This window comes from Suncus etruscus, chromosome 5 (assembly GCF_024139225.1).
Source record: "Suncus etruscus isolate mSunEtr1 chromosome 5, mSunEtr1.pri.cur, whole genome shotgun sequence".
Classification (NCBI taxonomy): Eukaryota; Metazoa; Chordata; class Mammalia; order Eulipotyphla; family Soricidae; genus Suncus; species Suncus etruscus.
In genome coordinates, this window is record NC_064852.1 from 65,241,477 (window position 1) to 65,266,287 (window position 24,811).

The 24,811-nt window shown below is 45.9% G+C and overlaps 1 protein-coding gene across 1 annotated transcript in view; it reads right to left on the reverse strand.

Annotated features, from left to right (window-relative positions):
- Positions 1-8,701: 8,701 nt before the first annotated feature.
- Positions 8,702-24,811, reverse strand: part of TFCP2L1 (transcription factor CP2 like 1) — a 62,315-nt gene continuing 46,205 nt past the window's right edge. The window contains exons 7-15 of the mRNA XM_049772859.1: positions 22,980-23,090; positions 21,753-21,844; positions 20,779-20,827; positions 20,594-20,687; positions 17,431-17,521; positions 15,274-15,377; positions 13,902-14,044; positions 9,993-10,044; positions 8,702-8,748 (exon numbers count right to left, since the gene is read on the reverse strand). Coding sequence (XP_049628816.1) covers positions 8,702-8,748; positions 9,993-10,044; positions 13,902-14,044; positions 15,274-15,377; positions 17,431-17,521; positions 20,594-20,687; positions 20,779-20,827; positions 21,753-21,844; positions 22,980-23,090 — 783 coding nt within the window. The remainder of the gene's footprint in view (positions 8,749-9,992; positions 10,045-13,901; positions 14,045-15,273; positions 15,378-17,430; positions 17,522-20,593; positions 20,688-20,778; positions 20,828-21,752; positions 21,845-22,979; positions 23,091-24,811) is intronic.

Here is a 24,811-nt window from a genome sequence, read left to right on the forward strand (position 1 = left end):
AAACACTCTTAAGATAAGAGTTTGGGGGACTATAGGGGTGCTGGAGTAAACCTGGATGGGGGGGGAGGGATTCATCTACCTGCTGTACTATGCCTTCAGTACACTTAAAAGTTGCAAAAGAGGGTCATCTCCTTTGGGGGATGGCCCTGGCTGGCCAGAGCGGGATGTTGTTGGCAGATGGATTAAAGTATTAAGCCTTAAAAAACAAAGTCGAAGGCAGAAGATAGTGCAGTGGGTGGGGCACTTCGCCTTGCATACCACACCCCCATTTGATCCCCAGCACAATGGGTTCCCCACATCCTACCAAGAGTAATTCTTGTAAATTCATAGCTTTGAAACCAATTTTGCAAGAGTATTAAGAAAGCTACTTTAGGGGGCTGGAGCAGTGGCACAAGCTGTAAGACGTCTGCCTTGCATGCACTAGCCAAGGACAGACTGTGATTCGATTCCCCGGTGTCCCATATGGTCGCTCAAGGCATGAGTGATTTCTGAGCTCAAAGGTCACCAGGTGTGGCCCAAAAACTAAAAAAGAAAAAAGCTACTTTAGGGGCTGAGAGAGCACAGTGGTAGGGATTTGCCTTGCATGTGGCCAACCCAGAGATGGATATGGGTTCTAGCCCAAACACCCCATATGGTTCTCCAAGCCTGCCAGGAGTGATTTCTAAGTGCAGAGCCAGAAGAAACCCCTAAGCACCACTGGGTTCGGCCCCAAAACCAAATAAGTAAAATAAACAAACTGACAAACTAACAAACAAATAAAGTGCTTGCTTTGCACCAGACATTAGCTCCCTAGCATTGCCATTTGTGTTCTCAACAATATGTCCTAAAAAAAAAAAAAAAAGTTTAAAAAGAGCATAACTGGGGCCAGCAAGATAGCATGGAGGTAAGGCGTTTGCCTTCCATGCAGAAGGACAGTGGTTCGAATCCCGGTATCCCATATGGTCCCCTGTGCCTGCCAGGGTCGATTTCTAAGCATAGAGCCATGAGTAACCCGAGCGCTGCCGGATGTGACCCAAAAACCAAAAAATAAATAAATAAAAAGAGCATAACTAAAATAAAGCTATTTTAAAGGACAGGAGAAACATCCCAACATGTAGCAGCAAATATGGCATTTTCTCATGATGCATAATCTACTAGATTAAGAAAGATTGGGGCCTTAGTTATGGAAGTAGGACATTTGCCTTGCAAGCAGGACAGTGGTTCGAATCCCGGCAACCCATATGGTCCCCCGATCCTGCCAGGAGCGATTTCTGAGAGTAGAGCCAGGAGTAACCCCTGAGTGCTGCCGGGTGTGACCCAAAAACCAGAAAAAAAAAGAAAAGAAAGAAAGCAATTAATCATCATAAGCTTACTTTTATTGATTTACTTTGACAATTCTATTTGTTATTCCTTTATGTTTTATTGGACCAAATAGACTTGGCTATATGTCTGTCAAGGGGGACAGGCTGAAATATGGGAGGGAACCTGGGGATATATGCGGAGGGAAGGGGACATTAGAGGTGGAATTGGTGTTAGAATATTGTATGCCTGAAACAATTCTATTATGAAAAACTCTGTAAATAATGGTGCCTCAATAAACATTTCTTGGGAAAAATAAAAAAGAGAGTAATCCCTGAGCACAGAGTCAAGAGTAAACTGATCATCAAAAGGGACTGCCCCTAAACCAAAAACGAAGCAACAAGATACCAAATTTCATGTTGGATGCACTTTATTACAATATTTTTGTTCTTTTTTTTTTGTGGGGGGGGGCATGCCCAGCAACACTCAGGGACCTAATCCTGGCTCCCTATGTTTAGGCACCACTGTGGTGGGCTTGGGAGATCATTGGGGTGTGGGGATCAAACCTGGGCCAGCCGCACATGCAAAGCAAGTGCCTTACCTGCTGTACTATCTCTCTAGGAACATCATAAGTCTTTTTCAAAATGGAAAGAATTAAGACCTAAACCAGAGATTTTTTACAAATGAGTTTCTTTTATTTGCATTCCAAGCACAGATCCCACATACAGATTTTGTGTCTGCACAATGGTATAGTAACAAGTGCAAAATATGCTTTAGTTCAGATACAAAAACAATGTGGCCGTATAACAATTTCTACCTGGATCCCCACCTTACAATGCCCTATGGTGACTACTGACCCAGCCCAGGGCCACATGCCCCCAACACAACCTCCCACCACCTTTAGAAAAGAACCTCCCAACCCAAGAAAGCAGGGGGAAGTGGCAGTTTAAGAGATCACTGTAGGAACCAGAGCAATAGCACAAGTTTGCCTTGCACATGACCATCCTGGGTTTGATCTCCGGCATCCCATATGGAACCCTGAGCCTGCCAGGAGTAATTTTTGAGTGTAGAGGTAGAAGTAATCCTTGAGCACCATCAGGTGTGGCCCAACCCAAGTGTCCTGCCCCCCCCAAAAAGAGATTACTTTAAACCCATGAGTATGAGAGTACATAGTAACTCTGCTTTTTCCTACAAGGGAAGACTGGGTACAGGAATACTGAACAATTCCCCACATCCCTTTTTGTCTTTAATAACCAAGTCCCTTACTGTTCCCTTAGCTAGAAATGATGAAGGATTGGGAGAAAGCTGAGAATGGAGGGCATCTGTCTGGTGATCTCACTCTCAGTGTAGGGCTTGGCTGATAGGGCTGAGGTCTCCAAGGATAAATCACTGAGCCCAAAGCCCGAGCAGCTTTGGCCTTGGCGCTACTGTTGCTAATGGTGGTATCACTGAAGACAGGAATGAGAATGGAGACCTGACTGGCATCTCATTGCCCCCAGTCCTTTCTGAGTTTCACTGCCACCTCCAAGACTTCAGGCCTTCTAAAATCCTGTCCTGTTCCCAATGGATAATGGGAAGCCATTGCTGAGAGAAGAATGAGCATTCCCCTGACAGAATCACAAAGAGCATATCCATGAGTGTTTCTCTCAGAGTCCTGTCAGATGTCAGTTGCTTGCTGAATCCCAGGAGAGAGGACTTAGGGTGTAAATTCCCAAAAGTTGGGACAGCTTGAACAGAACAGCAGCCATCACTCTGTCTAGCTGAACTGGAACACTCAGGGCTGCATTCTTACAGATACAAAAGTGGACAAGGGAGCCCATGTACCCCCTTTAGCATGCAGGAGCTCTAAGTCAGCTAGTGAACTGGCCCATGCTGTGGAAGAAGCTCCTGAAGACCACTCGGTTTACTCCTTGGAAGGGAGAAGAGTAAGCCCAGTGTGAACTAGACTTGATCCTTAAAGACATGTCCTCAGGCCATGCTGTCTGCCATTGCAAAGTGTAAGGCCACTTGGGAGCCTCTGAGGCCCTGGTATGACTGATAGATGGAAAACAGAAACAGTGTGCGGTCCTTAGACTCATCACGGGACGAATCCAGCCACAACTGGAGAAGAGTCCAACCCCTACTAATAAGGCGAGGGGACAGGACCTGGTTCAGAGGAGTCCTAGGACCCCAACTCTTAATCCCTCCTCCCCTGACACTCATTAGGCACATCAGCCTCTATCAATCCCTGCTCACCCCAGTCCCATTATCCTCCGAAGTTTATTTTCACCTTCTAGTTCCTTGGGATTTCTTCCCTCAGTACTGACAATGGCACAAGAAGCTATTATATTTTCACCAACTTGTTAATGCTTTTCAAACCATGAGTGACTCAGATCAGCCCTGGAAGCCACGCTACATAATCAGAAATACAGAAAGTTGGATACACAATTCAGCTAGTTCCAATCTGCTACTGGCCAAGGAATCTCTCATTAATGGCTCCTCCTCTTGGGAAGACCTACTTTATACTGTCCTCTATAGGACCCTGAATTGGAACTTTAACTCCCTACACATCAAATCTTTTCAAAGGCACATTACCAGCCCTGCAGATAGCAAATCCTATTGCTCCCCAAGCAAAAGTTGCCTATCTTTATTTTCAAAGTGGCAACAAAAAATTGAGCTTAGAATGGCAAACAGAGATTGCCTTCGAAGAAGCAAAAGAAGAAAAAAACTTCAGAAAAAAAGGAGTCATCATCAGCTTCTCAAGTGTAAGTACATGGTGAGGAGACCTTTCCCTCTGTGAGCACACTCACAAATGGCTGCTGCCCAAACAAATAAAGCTCCAGAGTAAAAAACTGCAGGGAGAGTGGAAGGGCACCCAAACCTAGGAATTCAGGGCTCACAGGGAAGATAGTGACCAGGAGCAGAAAAAAATGCAGCTTTTCTGGGAAGGAGGGAGGGAGGGAAAGAAGTAAGGAAGGAAGGAGGGAGGGAGGGAGGACAAACTTCTAGGTAGGCAGTTAAACATTTCAGACCAATTTACTGCATGTATTTTGAGGGGTATCTACTATTTTCTACTTCTTTGAGTAATAAATTTTCATAAAAACCATTAGGAAAAATTAAGGAGAACATCAAACAGAGGGCATTTTCGGAGGTCAGGCTCTACAAAAGCAAACATGAAGACAAGTGAAGTTTATTAGCCCCTCCTCCAGAATGGAGCCTAGTTTTAACAGCCTATTCTCACTTAGCCTGGGTAGTGGCACCCCTTAGATCTGGTGGTGATAAATATCATAGAAGTCTGGAAGGAGCAAGACAAAAAGTCTACTCATGATTGTCTATAACTACCTCTATGTGACTCAATTTCTTCACAATTCGAAAAGAAAATAATACATCTTGACCTATTCCTATGATTAGCATAGAGAGCTAGATCAGGCACCAAGAAATATTGGTGAGAGAGACAGAGACAGAGAGAGAAAGACAGAGATAAAGGATAGAAAGCAAGAGAAAAATAGAGGGTTTGAGTGATAGTACCACAGCAGGCAGGGTGCTTGCCTTACATGCAGCTGATCTGGGTTTGATCCTGAGCATCTGTATGGGCCAACCATCAGGAGTGATCCCTAAGGACAGAGCCAGGGGTAATCCCTGAACACTGCTGGGTGTTTTGAGCACCACCCCATAGCAACAACAACAACAACAACAAAGTAAATAGAAAGCCAGCTGAAAAATCACTGAAGTTACAAGGAACGAGTTTAAAAAGGGGAAAAGATCCCATATCAGGGGGCTTTAGTACAAATGACAGGGTGGTCAGTCCATGATCATTCCAAGTCCTTTTAACTACTGTGGCTAAAATAACCAGATAGCCACTTATAAAGGAATGAAGCTGAACCCTTAGCTCACAGTAAAGATACAAATTAACTTAGTAACTAATCAAAGATCATGTGAGAAGACCTAAAACTATGAGAATTATTAAAATACAGGTAAGCATAACTCTTGACTTTGGATTGGATAGTAGTTTCTTAAAAATGACATTAAAAGCACAAACAACAATAAAATTTTTGACATCAAAATTTATTTATTTTTTGTTTTTTTTTGTTTTTTTGGTAGTTTTTGGGTCACACCCGGCAGTGCTCAGGGGTTACTCCTGGCTTCATGCTCAGAAATTGCTCCTGGCAGGCACGGGGGACCATATGGGACGCTGGGATTCGAACCGATGACCTCCTGCATGAAAGGCAAACGCCTTTCCTCCATGCTATCTCTCCAGCCCCAACATCAAAATTTAAAACTTGGGAGTTCAAAGAATTCCTGAAGTAAAAACACCTTACAAGTCATCTATCTGATTAAAAAAATAACACTTGCATTCAGAATATACAAAGAATTCATACAACTTGGCAATAAAAAGACAATTCAGTTAAAAATGGGCAATAGTGGAGCAATGGCGAAAGTGGTAAGGCATCTGCCTTGCAAGCTCTAACTTAGGACAGACCTCAGTTCAATCCCCTGGTGTCCCATATGGTCACCCAAGCCAGGAGCAATTTCTGAGCACATAGCCAGGAGTAACCCCTGAGCGTCACCAGGTGTGGCCCAAAAACCAAAAAAAAAAAAAAAAAAAAAAAAAAAAAAAAAAAAAAAAGGAGGGGACAAAAGATAGGAATATTTTTTCTCTGAAGATAAACAAATGATCAACAGTCACATGAAAAGATGCTCAATATAATTTTACTATCAGGGAAACAAAATCAAAACCCATAGTGACATTCTGATTTGTACCCACTAGGATAATAACATCTGATCAATCAAAAAGAAATCACAAGCACTGATCAGGACATGGAGGGAACAGAAGCCATTGACACTACAACATGACAGACAGGGGTGCAATATAGCAGTGGGGAAAATAAAGTGACAGTTCCTCAAAATGTTACACACAGTGTTATGACCCAAAGATTCTATTCCTCTGTATATGTCCAAAAGAAATAAAAACATATAGCACACCAAAATGTGCACACATGTTTATAGCAGCATTATTCATAACAGTGACAGTAAAAACAATTCAAATAGCCACAATGGGATAACTGGTTAAACAAATGTGATATAACTGTACAATATAATATTCTTGAGCTGTAAGAAGGACTGATATAGTGACATTTTATGTAGGTCCTTGAGAACATGCTAAATGAAATAAGCTAATAATGGGGATGGGAGGAGAAACTACATAGTGTATGATTCCATTTATATAAAATGTCCTGAAATTAAGTTAATCTATTTGCTTATTGATTTTGGCCATAGCCAGTGGTGCTCAGGGATTAGTCCTGGCTTTGTACTCAGAACTCATTCCTAGAGGTGCTTAGAGGACCATATGGGATATTGAGGATCAAACCAGCAATGCAAGTATCCTACCTGCTGTGCTATTGGCTCCACCTCCAGAATAAGTCAACCTTGCTAGAAAGCAGATTCTTGGTTGCCTGAACTGGGCAACTGCCTACTGGGTAGTAGGTGGGAGTGACTGCTAAAGAGAAAACCGGTTTCTTTGGGGGCAATGAAAATATTCTAAAATCGATTCAGTGAGTTTACTAAAAACCGAAGTTGTACAAGTGAGCTGTGTGGCTAGTGAGTCATATATATCTCGGTCAAGAGGTTACTATCTCCCATTCATCATCCCCTGAAAGAAAGGAACAGGACTCAGGAACCTGTACATAGTCAGCACCCCATTCCTGCTGTGCCCACAGGTTGACTAATGAAGCCCCTTTCCATACTCAGAAGCCTCTGGGCAGTAACTAAGCTGTTATCATTCTCCTATCACATGATATTAGGTAAGTGAGGTGATCCTCTGCTCTTTAGTTCTCCCATCTGTCAAATAGTGTCACTCGACTTCTAATTTTCTTTGACCCCAGTACTATATCAGCCCTTTCCCATCCAGATCTACTTCAGCAGCTATAAAATCCTGTTCATTGGTTACAGGTTCTCCACACTTTGGGAGATGCTTCATCAAGATCACCAGCTTCTGGATAACAGAACAAAGATTCAACTTATGCCACTTAGATAGGTGGCACTTGGCTAATCCTTGCCAATTTTTCAACTTCTGGAACAAATTGCAATTGCCATAGGGGAAAGGACAAGAGTTTAAGAAAAAAAAATTCAACTATTTCAGTGCAGGCAAAATGCCCTAAACAATCCCCTACCAATGAGAAAAAATAAACATTGCAACTGGGATGAGATAATACATCCCTAAGGAACTTGATGGGTTCACTGAGGCAGATTCTTTTTAGGTCAGAACTGGGGGGTGAGGGGGAACAGAGTGATAGAACAGTGGTATGGTGTTTGCCTTGCACACACCAACACAGGACGGACTCCAGTTTGAATTTCGGCACCTCATATGGTTCCCAGAGCATGCCAGGAGCAATTTCTGAGCAGAGTCAGGAGTAACCTCTGAGCACAAAAACAAAAATAAAACAAAAAAGAATTGGTAAGTTCATTCAAGAGGCCATGAGATCACTTTACCAGAAAATAAAATAGTCACTTCTTAGTCTTTCTTATGCCTTATGAAATTATACCAAAGATGGGGCCGGGAAGGTGGCGCTAGAGGTAAGGTGTCTGCCTTGCAAGCGCTAGCTTAGGATGGTCCCCCCCAGCCAGGGGCTATTTCTGAGCACATAGCCAGGAGTAACCCCTGAGCATCAAACGGGTGTGGCCCAAAAACCAAAACCAAAAAAAAAAAAGAAATTATACCAAAGGAGCTAAAAGAGAACACTTGCCTTCATCTTTGATTCTTATGAGAATGTGCCCAAAAAGCCTTTCTCTTATCTTCCTCCCATTACCAGTTAAAAATGGAAGATTGGCAATGTGAGCACACTGGTCTCTACCCTGCCCTGCAGAGGTGTGAGCCCTTGTTGGCCAGGCTCAGCAACTGATCTTCAGGTAGCAAGTTATCCTCAGAAACCAGGGAAAGATGAAAGAAATGGAAGGCACAGAATAAACCCCACCTCCCACGGATCCATCCAAGAGCAGCAAAGATGGACATCTTTGGAGGGAAACCCAGGTGAAGAAAGAACAGTGCTAAACTGCTTCCATTTGGCAGTTCTGGTCCCAGATCCCGTTCCCAGAAGGAAGGTGAAGGTTAGGGGTGAGGCAGGGCTTTCCCTGAAGGCAGCAGAGTGATCAGGAGAAACAAAGCAAGTGGCACCCAAATATTCAGTGAATGGGCCTCCACTAATGGGAGCAAGGAGTTTTGGAGTCATCCTGCCATTTGCCTCTTTAGAAAAAACAGCAGGGTTGAGAAAAGGAGTAGGGATTATTCAGGAGCTTTGCATCTGCTGGTGGCTGCAGCTTGCTGGCCAGATTCCCTCCTAGCCACAGCTCACTCGCTGTGGGAGGCTTCGGCTCAAGGCAGTGTCATGTCTACATCAAGGACATCTGTGTGGCTGGGGTCAGCGGCAGCTGCAGGCTCTATGCCTGCTCAGAGGCCACATTTCAGGATGATGTGGTAACCATCATTGCTCTCAGCTGCAAGAGAAAAAACATAAAGCATTTCATGGAGGGCATGGTGTTTGTGTCCAGCAGACAGAAGCCCTGCCACAAACATGTGCAGAGAACACCAAAGTCAGGTTGTGCAAGCCAGGCTTGCTACTCTGAGGGGAGACATCACTGTGTAACTGCCAATATTTTTTCTTTTTTGGCCATTTACCAACCACACCTGAGACCTGAGAACTAATGGCCCAAGCTGTCCAAAAAGGACTCAGGACTTTATAGTTCTCAGGACACCAGGCCTCTCTGTAGAGCTCGCTGAACATCTTTGGTGAACAGAAATGAGTGGTACCTTCATGGTTCAGGGCCAATAACCTAGTCTGACAGTTTCAATGTGGACATACACCAGACACTCGCCTGGCCCTGAGGAAGTGCACAGCTGGTTTCTTTCTTCTAGGGATGCAGCAACTTTCTCAGAGTCCTTCCTCAGGGTGCCTCATCCTATCCCAACCCCCTCATTTGCTAGAGTCCAATTCATAGGGTCTAAAGACTCATCACCATATTCCTGCTTGCTCTGCCAGGAGACCCTCATTTCTGAACAAGAGTGGGGAATCTCCAACCCATGGGCCATTTTAAGCCTTCAGATTCATGAGGTCTGGCCTTGGTATAGGATGGGACATGGGACAGGAACTTAGGCTTTTTGTTAGCTGTCTGTGACCCATTTCCCTGTATTGTAAGTCCAGAAAATTATATCTCTGAGAAGATGTAAAACTTTCTGTTTTAGAAAAACCAAAGTGGAGCCGGCGAGGTGGCGCTAGAGATAAGGTGTCTGCCTTGCAAGCACTAGCCAAGGAAGGACTGCGGTTCGATCCCCTGGCGTCCCATATGGTCCCCCCAGGCCAGGGGCAATTTCTAAGCGTTTAGCCAGGAGTAACCCCTGAGCATCAAACGGATGTGGCCCGAAAAACCAAAAAAAGAAAAAAAAAAAAAGAAAAGAAAAAGAAAAACCAAACTACATCTCTTGTCTACCTGGCTGTGCTCATGGCAACACCATTTGTCTAATAGAGATGTGACTTTGGGGCCCAGTTCTTCCATTTTCAGAGCTATTTTGCTTCCTTCTTCCTTCTTCCAAGAGGATGTTCCTCTGGGTCACATTCTCTTGAAGTCTCAAGTGCAGAAAAGTGAGGTATCCTCATCCCAACAACGTGACCCAATCCACTTTTATTGAATTATTAAATTATTCAATTCAATAAGAAAGGTCGGGGGTAAATGGGGGAACTTACCTTTTAAAGTACTGAGGACAAAGCATGATTCATCTTGGAAATTCTGCACCATCTGAAAGGCAAAAGAGAGTTCAGCCCTTTTAGCAATGAGTTCAGAAAACAAAGAATATCAGTGACTCATAACTTAGCCCAGTCCTATGCAGCAAGAAGAAAGGAGGTCCTGGGCTTGTGCAAGTACAGGACAATGCTATACTGAATTTTCACTGAAAACCGATGATCAAAATAAATGCACAAAACAAGCACTACTTTTTTTTTTTTTTTTGGTTTTTGGGCCACACCCGTTTGACGCTCAGGGGTTACTCCTGGCTGTGTGCTCAAAAATTGCCCCTGGCTTGGGGGGACCATATGGGATGCTGGGGGATCGAACCGTGGTCCGTCCTATGCTAGTGCTTGCAAGGCAGACACCTTACCTCTAGTGCCACCTTCCCAGCCCCAACAAGCACTATTTGAAGTAACAAAAAACCTGCATGAGAGTGCCGGAGAGATAGCATAAAGATAGGGCATTTGCCTTGCATGCAGAAGGATGGTGGTTCAAATCCCGGCATCCCATATGGTCCCCTGTGCCTGCCAGGGGCATTTTCTGAGCATCGAGCAACCCCTGAGCACTGTCGGGTGTGACCCAAAAACAAACCAACAACAACAACAACAACAAAAAACCTGCATGAAACAGAACTTGGAATACAAGTCAGATAGATATTAACATTTAATATGAAACTGAAGGTTTTGTTTGCTTGTTTTTTCTTGATACTGAATCCTTGAGTCCCTATAAGGCACATCTTAGTCCATGTGTCAGATTATGTGTATAACAGAGAGTGAAAACTAAAGTTATAATACTTTCTTTTTGTTTGTTTTTTGGGCCACAACCGGTGATGCTCAGGGGTTACTCCTGTCTATGAGCTCAGAAATTGCTTCTTGGTTGGGGGACCATATGGGATGTCGGGAGATCCAACCTAGCACGGGCAAGGCAGACACCTTACTGCTAGCACCACCACTCCAGCCCCAATACATTTTTTTTAAAGTAAAACCCTGACTAGGTAGCAGGATAGCAGGCTTCATGTATCAGAGCCTTGGGAGGACTAATTATAAAGTGCCACTCCCTGTGTCCACAGAAGTGGCAGGACTTACTCACCAGCAGAATTACTCACCTGCCACTTCTCTGCAGTTGTTATAAGACTGCCTGGTGACCTTGGCAAGCCAACCTTTCCACTGTGCTCAAAGCCCTCCCTGCACAGTGGGGCTGTTTTGATGAGCAGCTATGTGCATAGCCCAGGATGTGGAGAAATGGGACCAGGTAGGGACCGAATCTGTGACCTGTCCAGAAGACCTAGGATTGTCCACCACATATCTCCCACTGGCAGAGGCCCAAGACCTAGGCTTTTCACCCATATTCCCTCCACTCGACACTCTTTCTTGCATGGCTCACTGCAGTGCTGCCAGAAACACCTCAGATAGGTGACGTTTGAGTTTGAATTAATATTTGGTCACTGAGTGTTCAGAAACCTTGGACTCTAACCACTTTTCAGTTATGGCATCTCAACATTTTGAAGATATCCCGCAAAGAATAGTTGACTATTCAGCTGCCAATCTGCAGAAATGTCCCATCAGACCATGAGATGCATCACTGAATTGAAAGTGCTTTCCACAGCCATCTCAGTTGGCAGCCCAGAAGGAACACTGAGTGCAGCAAGGTTTCTAAGTGTGAGTAGCAGACACAGCCCCAGGCCCATCCAGAGTGATAGGTGGCAAGACATGGACAGATCGCTCTGTGTGTTCAGCCTTGCTGTGACCTCCAGCCCACATACCATGACATCCACAACCCTCAAAAATATGGAGCAGAATAAAATAAAGTGAAGGGAGGGAGTCATGGCTATCCACACAAGATGATGCCCTCTAAGATCAGTATTTGATATAGACCACAACAGAACATGGTCAGGGCAAACAAAGAAATGATGACTATGAAACTCAGACCAACAACTTAAAGATGAAGTCAGGGGCTGGTGAGGTGGTGCTAGAGGTAAGGTGTCTGCCTTACAAGCACTAGCCAAGGAAGGGCTGCGGTTTGATCCCCTGGTATCCCATATGGTTCCCCCAAGCCAGGGGCAATTTCTGAGCACTTAGCCAGGAGTAACCCCTGAGCATCAAATGGGTGTGGCCAAAAAAAAAAAGATGAAGTCAAATATGAAACCAGCCTACTAAAAGGCCTCTAACGTAGCCATATGAGCACCTGCATGCATATGCTTTGGAATTTAGGCACTCTGGTTAGTCTTTAAGTGGTACAAATAAGTTCCATGTACTCTACATACATCTGCTGTATTCCACACTTCCAGTTTAAAACATATTAAAAATGAGCAGATATAACACACACCCAATCTTTTCCAACTTAAAAAAATGCAATTTACATTTTATTGCCTGCCCAGATTATTGCTCCAAATCTTACATATCCAACTACCTGTCAACCCTTGCCCCTCCCTGCAGTGCCTAATGATGCGTGAAGTACATTTATTCTATACTGAGGGCCTGCTCCCTCTAGGACTCTTGGCAGCCTAGTCACTTGGGCATGCAGAGCCCTAAACCTACAACAGGCTTAATCAGTAACTCCCTTGTTTAATTAAATGCCCTTGCACCCCAGGGGCCACTCCTGGCTGCTCGCCTGGCCAGGCTGCGTCCAGCGCTCCAGGCAATTAAGAGCCAAAGGTTTCCAATTGATTCTCGAGGTTAAGAGGCAAGGAGACTTGAGGGAATAAGAATCGCCTACTTAGCAGAGGCAGCATTTATTGGAGGGTCAGTTCTCTGGCCCACTTGCTTAGCTGTCTGCTCTTGAAGGCACTGGGCAAGCTTGGGAAGGGACTTCCCTCAGGGACCTGGGCAATTACAAAGGCTGCATAGACTGTGTTGGCTTTGGTCTAGCCACACACAGAATTCTCTTGGAATTGCCAAGGGTGGTGTCACAGGAGATACTTTAACACTGGGGTCTCAAACTCGCGGCCCTCCATACATTTTGTGGTCCTCGGCCGGCCTTCATATATGGCAGTATTTGCGATTATTCGCTTATCGAATAATCGCAATAAAAATTGCATTAGTAAGAAAAAAATCACATTAAATATTCACATACCCCAAGCAGTTCCGTTCGGGGTATGCAAATGTTTAATGTGATTTTTTGCGATTTTTTTCTTTTTTTGTTTTGTTTTTGTTTTTGTTTTTTTGGGGGCCACACCCGGTGACGATCAGGGGTTACTCCTGGCTATGCGCTCAGAAACCACTCCTGGCTTTGGGGTACCATATGGGACTCCGGAGGATCGAACCACGGTCCGTCCAAGGCTAGCGCAGGCAAGGCAGGTACCTTACCTCTAACGCCACCGCCCAGCCCCACGATTTATTTTTCTTACTAATGCAATTTTTTATTGCAAATATTCGGTAAGCGAAATCCCTTATGAGGCCCTGCCTCACCCCGACTTTGCCTCCTGCGTCCCCCAGGTAAATTGAGTTTGAGACCCCTGCTTTAACAGATAGATGCTATGCCCTAAAGGCTCAGAAAGGACTCTAAAAAAAGACAAGACAGATCAGTGAGTAAAGCCTTGTATGCAGAGGATTTGGGTTTGATCTCTGGAACACCAGATGATGCTTTGAGCATTACCAGGACTAATCTCTGAGCACAAGAGTGAGGAGTCAGCCCTGCAAATAGTCCAGGCCTCTACCCTTACATTTCTTCCCATATAACCCAACCAGAAGACTCAAAAAACTGTCGCTCAAGACATTCAACAGACCCAGAGGCTGTGAATAATAGACAAGTAGAAACCAATCTCTACCTTGGGACTTGGGCCACTTCCAAACCCCAATAATGCGTTCCTGGTATAGGTCTGCTGTCCTTTCTCCAGATGCCTTACCCTAGGCTGGCCCTCCAATGCTCACCTCATTGCTCACCACCACGTGGATGCCCGTGGGTCCCTGCCGGTAGACTCGGTGAATATGCTGAGGGGAGATGTTGTACAGGTTGGCGATCTTCTCAATCAGCTCCACTGTGGTGAGTTCCTCCAGGAAGATGGCATGGTACACTGCAGAGGGCAGATGTGGGGCCTTCACAGCCCACTGTAGGCACCTCCCCGACCCCTCCAGACATGTCAGCCCTGTTGGCTTTGCAGGCTCTGGCTGCAACTATCTGAGCAGGCAGGTGTTAGGCCTCCATGTGGCCAACCAATAGGTGAAAAAATGCTCCAAGTCTAAAAACCCAAAGTATCAAGGGAGGAACAAATCCAATAGGAAACCTGGGTTTGAATACTCAATGTTAGGGGTGCACATTTTTCTCAAAAGAAAAACCTAAATGATTTTCCAAGCTTCTCCCTCAATCAAGAAAACCTTGGTTCCAAAAAATTTCTCATTGCACACATACCATTGTGCAATGGTGCAACTCATTGCCCCTTCTAACGGGGCACATTTGTTTTTTTCTACCAATTGTTCTATCTCTCTGGCCTCTTGTTTGGCCTACAGATAGAGCCAAGAGGCAGGCAAGAGTACAGCACGACCTGTGTAGGTGTGACTCCCAGCTCCCCAATGCTCAAAGGCAAGAAGCTTCCTGTAGATCATTTCACTGAAACACCACACTTCTGCAAGGCAGGCATTGCTATCTTTCTTTTATACACATGGAGGCTGAGCCCAGATCCCCTGCCTAAGGCCATGTGGCCAACAACAGGTGTCATGGTCAATGCTGCAATCAGGGCCATATCACTCTAAAGCTAGTGTCCTCTTCCCCCCTAACTTCCTTAAAGCTGTAAAATAGTCTACACACACCCAAGGAAAACCATCTTTGCTCTGTGATCCTTGTATATGCATCAGAGAGATCTATCAGGCCAGAAGTCACAGGGACAAGTGTACCCAGAAACATGGTCCCAACTCCCAACTCTTCTACAACATCTAAGTGATCATGAGGATATACTCCTTGTTTATCTGGTGATAAAGTAACTGGAGCAGGTACTCTGGAAGATGATCTTTAAATATCTTGACTTGGGGCTAGACAGATAATATGACAGGTGGGCTACTTGCCTGGTGGTTGTCCCTCCAATACTACCTATGGTTTCTCCCAAGCCAGGCCAGGAGTTAGCCCTGAGCACAGAGCCAGGAATAAGCCCCGAGTACTTCCAGGTTGGCCAAAACCAACCAACCATCCAAACAACAAAACAAAACTATGTAGAGATGAGATGGGAAGAGAACCATTCTCAGGGAGAGGTATGGAATTATGCTTGTCTTTCATTCTCTGCCACTTCAGAAGGGGCTCACCACAACTCACCACATAGACTGCTATCTCCCCCACCATCCCGCTTTTGCTGTAAGGGAACTCGGTTCTGCTCCAGCTCTTGACAGACATAAATGGTCATCTTTGGCCTCACATTCCTGCAGGTAGAGAGGAAATAAAGTAAATGTGTTGGAGATCAAGCTCTGTTAGCCTAGAATGTTCCAGAACAGATTCTATCCCATCAGTGAAAGGGACTCAGAAAGGAAGGGAAAGGGCTGCTGAAATGGAAAGTATCTTTCAGTTAGAGGGCAGGAAAGGGATGCAGAATCCAGTCCAGAGGCCCAGAAGAGGACTCAAATGTTTCAGGTTTCATGACCTTGCATGGCAAACAAACTATGAGTTCAAGTCTGAGTTCTGCCTCTTCATCACCCTGGTAGAGGTCCTCTTGTTGAAATCTCCAGTGAGAAAGAACCCAGTGAAAAAGATAACCCAGTGACTTAGAACATGCTGGGGTTAGGGTCAGAGCGATAGGTGATACCTAGGGATATGCAGTGTGCTTTGCATGCACTGTCCTGGGTTTGATCTTCAGCAACCCATGTTCCCCTGAGCCCACTAGCAGTGATTCCTGAACACAGAGCCAGGAGTAATTCCCAAACACCACTGGGTGTGGCCAAGAAACAAACAGGCAAACAAAAAAGGAAGTACCAGGTCAGGCCTGGGGTCCTGAGATGAACCCCATGCCACCCAGGTACTGAGGTGTTCTTAATCACTACATATGGTCTGGGTCTCCAATGATGGGTAAGAAAACTAGTCCAGGTGAACCTTTAAGCCTTGAGTAAGATTTGCTGCTAAGACTGTGCTTTGCCTAGAATATAAATATCAAGACACAAGACATAAAGATAATGAAGCAAACATACTCTGCTTTACTCTGGATCAAGCATTGCTTACAGAAATTTTTTTTTTTGCTTACAGAAATTTATAAGCCAACTGGCTTCATCCTTACACAACCTAAAAGGGAGCAGGGATCATCACTCACATATTACAGATGAGAACATTGGCTCTTAGACTATTTGCCAAACTTCTAAGAGCCAGACCCAAGAACCAAACCCAGTCTAGCTCTCTCACCACAGAACTGGGCTTGTCTGTGAAAGGCTATGAAAATTTCAACCATTCAAGTTAAATAAAAGTTAAAACTTATAGGCCAGAGTACCATACAGTACAGTGTGTAGTAATTTGCCTTGTACATGGCCCACCCAAATTCAAACCTAGGCTCCCTGTACAGTCCCCAGAGCCAGCCAGGATTAACTCCAAAATGCAAAGAGGAAGGAAGAAAGGGAAGGAGGGAGGGAGAAGAGGGAGGGAGAAAGGAGGAAGGGAGGGAGGGAGAGGAAGAGGAAGGGAAAAAGGGCTGGAGGGAGAGAGGGGAGGAGGGAAGGAGGAAGGGAGGAAGGGAAGGAAGGAGGGAAAGAGGGAAAGAAGAAAAGGAAGGATGGAAGGAGGGAGTAAAGGAAGGAGGGAGGGAAGGAGAGAAGGAAGGAGGGAGGAAGGGAGGGAGGGAAAGAAGGAGGGAAGGAGGAAAGGGGGAAGGAGGGAAGAGTTAAGGAAAGAGTGAAGGAAGAGGGAGGAAGGGAAGGAAGGAGGAAGGAAGGGAAGGAAGGAAAGAAGGAAGGAGGGAAAGGGGGAGGGATGGGAAGGAAGGAGGGCAGGAGGGAAGGAAGGAGGGAGGGGGAAGAAAGGAGGGAAGGAAGGAAGAAGGGAAGGAAGGAGGGAGGGCAGGAGGGAAGGAAGGAGAAATGGAAGGAAGGAAGGAGGGACAAAAGAGAAGGAAACAAACAAACAAAAAATACAAAAATAAAGCCAAACAATAACAATAAAACAAAGTTAAAAGTTGGTTTGCCAGTTACATCTGTTTCTGCTTAAATGCTCCCTCATCCCCTGAAATTGAGCACATCACTGCCACTGAAGACTGCTGTGTGGGGCTGAGTAACCTGTCCTGTGTCTGTTCCCTCCAAAGAGTAGCACTTAAAGTCCAGGACTACGTAAAATCTAAAAACCCAGAGAAATGAATAAGGAGCGAAGATCCAGGGTCCAGGCTTCTATCACTCCAGCAAGGTCAGTGGCGATCAGCAGTATATCCCATATTATTCTTGAACTGCTGAGGAGGGATGAGCTTTCCCCACCTTCTACTGCATACTGAACAATGACACCCACCTGCCTTTGATGGCATTGAAGAGCCGAATCCCATCTGCGGGACCACAGATCTGGACCAAATCATCTCGAGACATCTTCAGCAAGTCAGCACCTGAGCAGGCAAACAGGAAGACTTATTACATGTTGACACAAAGAAAGACTCTGTCCCTCAGCATCTGCAAGACCTACATCAAGGGTTGGGGTTCAGGGAGAGGGAATATCTAACTTCAGTCTCAACCTCAGCTCTGTGGGCACTCAGTGGAAGTAGGGAGAGAAAGAGAGACTGTAACAGCAAAGAGTGAGACAGCAGAAGACTTTAGCCTGGAGACTCAGAAGCTCCAGGTGTTCACAGAGAAACAGATGGAACAGTCCCACTTTCCCAGGACTCCACACCACCCACTCTCCACCCCTGGCAAGGATTACTATTGTCTGGTGTCTTTTAGCTCATTTATTCCAACATAATGATTGGAATGAATAATGGATAGTTATAGAGGATAATAATTACAGAGAAGAATAATTCTAAATATTCTGTTCTGTTCCTTGTGTGAATTTGCTGTTGTTCACATCTTCTCTCTACGTTGATTGGCTTTGAGGGTCCTTCTAGTTTGCTGTACAGTGAATCAGGCTCTGTGAACATCCTTGTATAAAGAAGGGGTCTCTTCCTCCAAATCTAAGGAGCTCCTGGAGTGCTGCTCCCCTCTGCACCCTTTAAGACACATGGGGGATATGAACCTTCTGCTACAAACCCACCAGTTGAGGCCTACGGTCTCAACCTCATCCTTTTTCTCCTGCCTAAATTAACATGTGGCTGTGTGCCCGGTGGTTCCTCTCCATAAGAGTATGAGGCCAAGACCTTGTCCTCCCAGGGTCTCAGTGCTCTCTGACCTATGAACTGATTCAGGACACTCACTGGGCACCTTCAACCAGGACCTCTGCTCTGTGGGAAACAAGTAACCACTTTTGTCCTTTTTCCTCTGCTGGGAAAGCTTTCCCCATCCCCAAGACCCACTTGCCTGATCCTTTCCCTTCTTCCAGACTTTGCTTGAAGACACAGTAAATTCCACACTAGCCAACCCACTCCAGACTACAGCCAGGCACTGCCCACTGTACCCTGCCTGGCCAGGCCCCTCCTCAAACTCCACTCTCACTGCAGGTGAAAAGGAAAGCAATGCTCGAGATGGGAGGTATATGTGTCTACAAGCTTCCTGGGGACAGAGACCCTGTCTGAGTGTGAAACCTCCCATCCCTGACCTGAGGAAGTTTTCAGAACAGTTGGGCTGCATGCTAGGGGACACTCGATGTTGCTTCATGTGTTTGTATAGTGGCTACAAAGGTCATGCTTGGAATCCCACTCAGAAGATCAAGTGTTGCTGGGGGTTGACTGCACACAAAGTGGTTCCTTTCCTGGAATCTCAATGCTGCTGTCTTCCCACTGGCACAGATGTTCCTGAGAATTATACTCCTCTAATGTTGCTGACATTTATGTTCCCTGTCCCTCTGGACTGACACTCCTTGATGGCAAGTTTCAGTGTTCAGTCTCCTTTATGCATAGCCCCTGAAGGGGTCAGTCAGACAGGCCCATCAGTAGGACTTCAGAAACCTTCAAAGAAGAATCTTCTTTCTTTTCACCTGTGGCTTCAGCTCCAGCGCTTGGATAGGAAAATGCCCAAAGGCTGCACAGCCTGCCTGGTTAAAGAGACCCATCTTGGGAGAAGCTGCAGACTGGCAGACACTGAGAGCAAGTCCAGGAGGGAGCTGGAACTAAGATCTCATAGCTTTGATATTTTGTTTTTGGGCCACACCCAATGTTGCTTAGGGAAGCAACTACATGTGGTGCTGGGGATCAACCTGGGTCGAGAAACAGACATGGCATAATTGTACTCATTTGTGGAATATTAAAAACAATAGCATGGGGGCCGGAGAGATAGCATGAAGGTAAAGTGTTTGCCTTGCATGCAGAAGGACGGTGGTTCGAATCCATCATCCCATATGGTCCCCTGTGCCTGCTAGAAGTGATTTTTGAGCGCTGCAGGGTGTGACTCAAAAACAAACAAACAAACAAACAAACAAAAAATAAAACAATAGTATGATAATAATACCCAGAGACGACAGAGATAAGAGCCAGCAGGGCCAGTCCATGGTAGGAAGCTTGCCACAGATAGGGAGAGTGCAGTTAGGGCAGAAAAGAAATCACTGTGATAATGATAATGATCGCTCTGGACAAGAATTGGGTGCTGAAAGAAGGTATAAGTGGTAGGAGCTGAAGCAATAGCACAGTGGTAGAGTGCTTGTCTTGCATGCAGCTGACCTGAGACCGATCTGCGTTTGATTCCATTATTCTATATGGTGCCCTGAGCCTGCCAGGAGCAATTTCTGAGAGCAGAGCCAGGAGTTACCCCTGAGTGCCACCAGGTGTGGCCCATAAACCAAAAAAAAAAAAAAAAAGACTTATATACATGATACCCATTCAGCAACAACAGTGCAAAACCATAATGTCTAAAAGGAGAGGGGGGTGGGATAAGTCTGCCACAGAGGCAGGCAGGGGCGAGCAGGAAAACTGGAGACCTGGTATCAGGTACTGCATACTGGTAAAGGATATACACTGTATGAATGAAAATCAATCATTAACAACTTTGTAACTGTGGAAAAAACTAACTATATTATAAACAACCTTGTAAACTATGGTACTTCTGCTGCCTGCAAAGAAAGTACCTTATATGGTGTATTATGTCTCTAGTCCCTAAGTTTAAAAAAGAAGTTGGGGTGGGCCAGAGCAATAATAACAGTGGATAGGGGCATGCAGCCAACCCAGGTTTGATCCCTAGCACCCCCAGATGGTCCCTTGAGCCCCACAGGCATAATCCCTGAGCGAAGACCCCTGAGCAGTTGGGTATGGCCCCAAAACAAACAAAGAAACAGAGAATTTGAAGACTAGAGAGAAAGTTCAGTAGGTAAGGCACTAGCCTTGCATGCTGTCCTACTTTTGACCCCTGACATTCCCATATGGTCTCTCAAGCCCTACCAGGAGTGATTCCTGAACAATATAGGTAAATTGGAGAGAGGGTACATGTAGAATTTCAAGCCTGAGATGCTCACAGGACTTTATGTGCTACAAGTATCTTTCCTCCTGCCTTGTCTCTAAACTACCACGCTGGGTTTTAAACAGTGGCATAAGCAAACTCACCTGAGAAGCTGGCAAAGAGTCGGCAGAACTGTGAGAACCTGTTTCGATGGAGCCATTGCTGGGCGTCCTGGATAGAGGTTGATGGGAGCAGGTGCTGTGGATGAGAGGGAGAGAGGGTTGTTTGAAAGGAAGGTTGAGAGGTCTACAAAGGGACAGGCAAACATCCAGGCCAGCCCAACACTTACATCAGTGCCCAGGGACAGGGCCTCCACTGGATGGGTCGGAGAGTTGTTGCTGCAAAGAAAGAGATAAGGGGATGATGGTGGAAGGTGCTATTAGAACACAGTGACCAAAGTCTACTCCCTTTGACATTCCCAGTCTTTCCCTCTGACCATGTAAGGAAACTGGTCTAAAATTAGTGGGACCCCCAGAATTCCCAAGTCAAACATATGAATTCTTGTAAATATGGTTTCCGGTAAGTTCTGATTAACTTCACTGCATAGGTAAACAACAGCTGAGACTCTGGCATCTGAAAAATCCACTAGTTCCTTTCCATTAGGTTTTTCCCTGAACTTTGGTCCAAGGAGAAAGCAGCCTTTAGGTTTTTGTTCTTCCCTTAGTTTGTTTCGGAACAGGGGGTGCTGAGACTCAAATCTAAGTGTCCTTCCTGAACATCTCTCAGAGCCCATCAGAGAGAGAGAGAGAGAGAGAGAGAGAGAGAGAGAGAGAGAGAGAGAGAGAGATCTCCTGAGAAGCTTGGCCCCATGGTGGCCAAGGATACCCAGACTGAACCTAGACTTAGGGGCTACACAAATGGGTAGCCAAATACCTTACCCCCATGAAATGATACTGAAAGGCCAGGAGAGCCCTTCAGGCACTATACTCCAATGAAGACATGCCCACAATTTGTCATCAATATCAAGAAAAATGTTTTCCTGGTTCTACATGAAGGCAGGCATGCTAACATTTCTCAGCAGCAACCTTAGCTTTTTGGTTAAGAGAAACACAAGTGGTGCTGGAATACAGCAGGTAAAGCACTTGCATTGCATATGGCAGACCCAGGTTCAATTCTCCAATATCTCATATGGTCCCCCAAGCCCTATGAGGTGTTTTTCCTGAGTTTAGAGTCAGGAGTAATCCCTGGGAATGCTGGGTATGGCTCAGACAAAAAAAGAAAGATGCTTTATAGGGAGGACAAAGGGACAAAGGCCAGACGTACCCTTCACCGAGGCCAAAGCTGTTTGGAGAACCATTGTAGCTTGGGGATGGGGCGCTGTTCATCTGGTAGGCCACGTCAGGCCATGGCGAGCACTGCAACCAGAAAGCAAAGGGAAGGCTGAGGAAGGGGCATCTCAGAAGGAGCTAGAGTATAGAGTTGCTAACCCTAACCTGGCTCCTTTAACCTCACCCCCCTAAACCAAGCAGTCATTCAGCCAAGTGGAAAGTCATTGCCATTCTCAACAACCAACCTGTATGGACCAGGTTGTGAGAGTTACTAGGACCAACCCCAAATGACACACACTGCCAAGAGACCTCATTTTGGGGAGTTAGCTCCAGAGTTTGCAAAGTATGACATTTTCAACATTCTCTAGGAGTCAAAGCATAGGGAAATGCTGGTCACAGAACACTCAGATCTATAAGAAAAGAGAGTCAAAACCCAAACAGGATGCAGGAGAGATAGCACAGCAAGTAAGGCACTTGTCTTGCATATAGTTGGCCCCTATTCCATCCCCAGCTCCATATATGACCCTCTTGAGCCCTGCCTGGATTACCCCCAAGGCACAGAGCCAGGAATAAACTCTGAGCAACAGTAGGTATAGCCAAAAAGACAAAAGTGTGGGGAGGGAAGGAAGGAAAGGGTAAATTAAAAAAAAAAAAAAAAGAAATGGCTCCATTTGTAGATAAAGTCTGACCAGACACAGGGAGAAGCAGACTGGCAAATGCCTGGGGAAAAATGATGGGAGGGAAGGTGCTGGGAAAGTGGTCTCTGAGGCACACACTCACATGCTCACATGCATGCTTAAGACTGTGTTGATACCGAACAATTCAAAGCAAACATGGGCTCCTGAATGTGGGCAGTGCCCTTGACCACTAAGAACTAAATTCTTCCTTATTTATCTATTTATTTATTTATTTTTGGTTTTTGGATCACACCCAGCAGTGCTCAGGGTTACTCCTGACTCTGCACTCAGAAATTACTCCTGGTGGTGCTTGGAGGACCATATGGGACAATAGGATTAAACCTCGGTCAGCTATGGGCAAGGTAAGCACCTTCCCCACTATACTATGCTCTGGCCTCATTAAGTTATTACTGAAACCCCATGCTAGACACTGAGCCTGACCCTATACCATGCATGGGAATGTGCTTCCTGGGAAGCTGGTCCTTCAGAGGCAGAAGACTATCTCCAGCCACTTGTTCCTATGGGCTCAGTGGGCATGGGCTCACCTCTGTGAGGATGGTGGTCTCATAGGATGGCTGGTATTTCTCCTTTTCCTGCATAGTTCTTTTCTCCATCTTCTCCCGGTCTGTCTTCTGTTTCCGGTCAGCCCCCTTGGGCTGTAAGAGTAAAGCACATTAGTTCCCAAAAGGCAAAGGCAAAAGGGAGGAAGAAGATTAGAGGATACACTCCAAATCCCAAAATATGCAGGCACCCAGCCTTTCTGGGGCCCTAGAAGTTCAGGCTGGACCCCACACATGTCCACTTCCATGATCAAATACTTTCCTCCAGCAAGGAACTGTTCCCCATTCAGGGAACTCATAGTCTGCTCAGTCACAGCCACCCAGACCCCCAATCAATCTACGGGAATTCACAGAGAGGTGGTGGAGTGTGTCACCTCTGGGCCACGCACAGCAGACAATGTAACCACCTCACCTAAAGCTCACAGCCTGGATGGTAAGTTCAGTTCTTAAATATCTGCATGGCCCTGGAATGGCGCAGTTTGACTGTGTACATGGAAGACCCCTTCCCCCAAGGTGAACAAATAAGACATGAGATAACTCATTCTCAAGTTCAAAGGCATCTGCCTCTTCCTCAAAGGAAGGTTTTTGGGTCCCATCTTCAGCAGGGAGATGGTTCTCAGGGTGGTGCCCCTGTTAAAGGGTAGTGGAGGGGGTTAAGAGAGGCATAATTAACAGGTTCTGTGCTAAATGGGAAACCATATATGTAACAATACTCTGTCACCTGGCCTCCCTGCTAACTCTGTGCCTCTGAGGAGCTAAGGGGTGAGGTGACACTCCTGCCCAATCATTGCCACGGATGCCTCTAGCGGATGGCTCTTAGCCCCAGTAGGTGGGGGGCATTATGTGGGGCATCAGGAAGAGGTTCCAACATCACACAGAGCCCCAGGCCACAGTCCAATAAGCCAGAGGCTCCTCAATACTGAAGAGACCTGGGCTGCAAGTGACAAATGAAGGGTAGTCAGTGGGGGTTCTAGTGGCTGGTGAATACCAATTTCGACTGCTTCAGAGAACAGAAGTGGAAGGATGGGGTGGTCCCCTCCTCAAGCACTAAGGTGTTCATTTGGGGAGGGATCTTTTGGTTGGTTGGCTGGCTTGTGTTTCAGCAGACAATAGAATACAGGCCTCATGCATGCAAGACATAACACTTTATAGTTGAGACACATCCTAGGCCCCTGACGAGCTGATTTGGATCATGGAGGTTCCTACTGCCTTGGAGGTGAAGCTAACACCTCCCTTAGGACACAGAGTGTAGCCACTGCTCAAGGCCCTAAACAACACCTGGGCAAGGGGTCTAGGGCAAAGACCTCACACTTGAGCTCCTGCCCACAGTGAGCCAAAAGCCAAATGCAGATGAGCCCTGGTCAGCCCAATCACAAAGGCAACAAAGAAAGAAGGGCAGGAAGAATTCAAACCCAGTTCAGAGTTCCAAGACACTTCCTAAAGGGAGCTCCAGCTACCATTTCCCAGACCCAGCACTATTCACCACACTATTCACTGCCCACAGCATCTCAATGCAGTCTTGGAAGCGCATCAGCTCTTGCATGGCAGCTTCTCCAAGAGCTGCAGGGACAGACTTCCCCTGCATCACTGCATGTGTGCACACAGACCAGAGCCTGGGCCATATGGGAGGTAGATATGAGAGAAAAATAGCATGATCCATGTCTAGCCAGGTAGTAGGTGTCAGGTGCGTACATGGTTCTGCTTATGGTACTTATTCCCACATACATATTGGCTAGAAAAATCAATGCTGACCCAGCATTCTCTCCTGAAGCCCCTTCCTAAAATGGCTCACTCTGAGCTCTTCAGTTGCAGCAGAT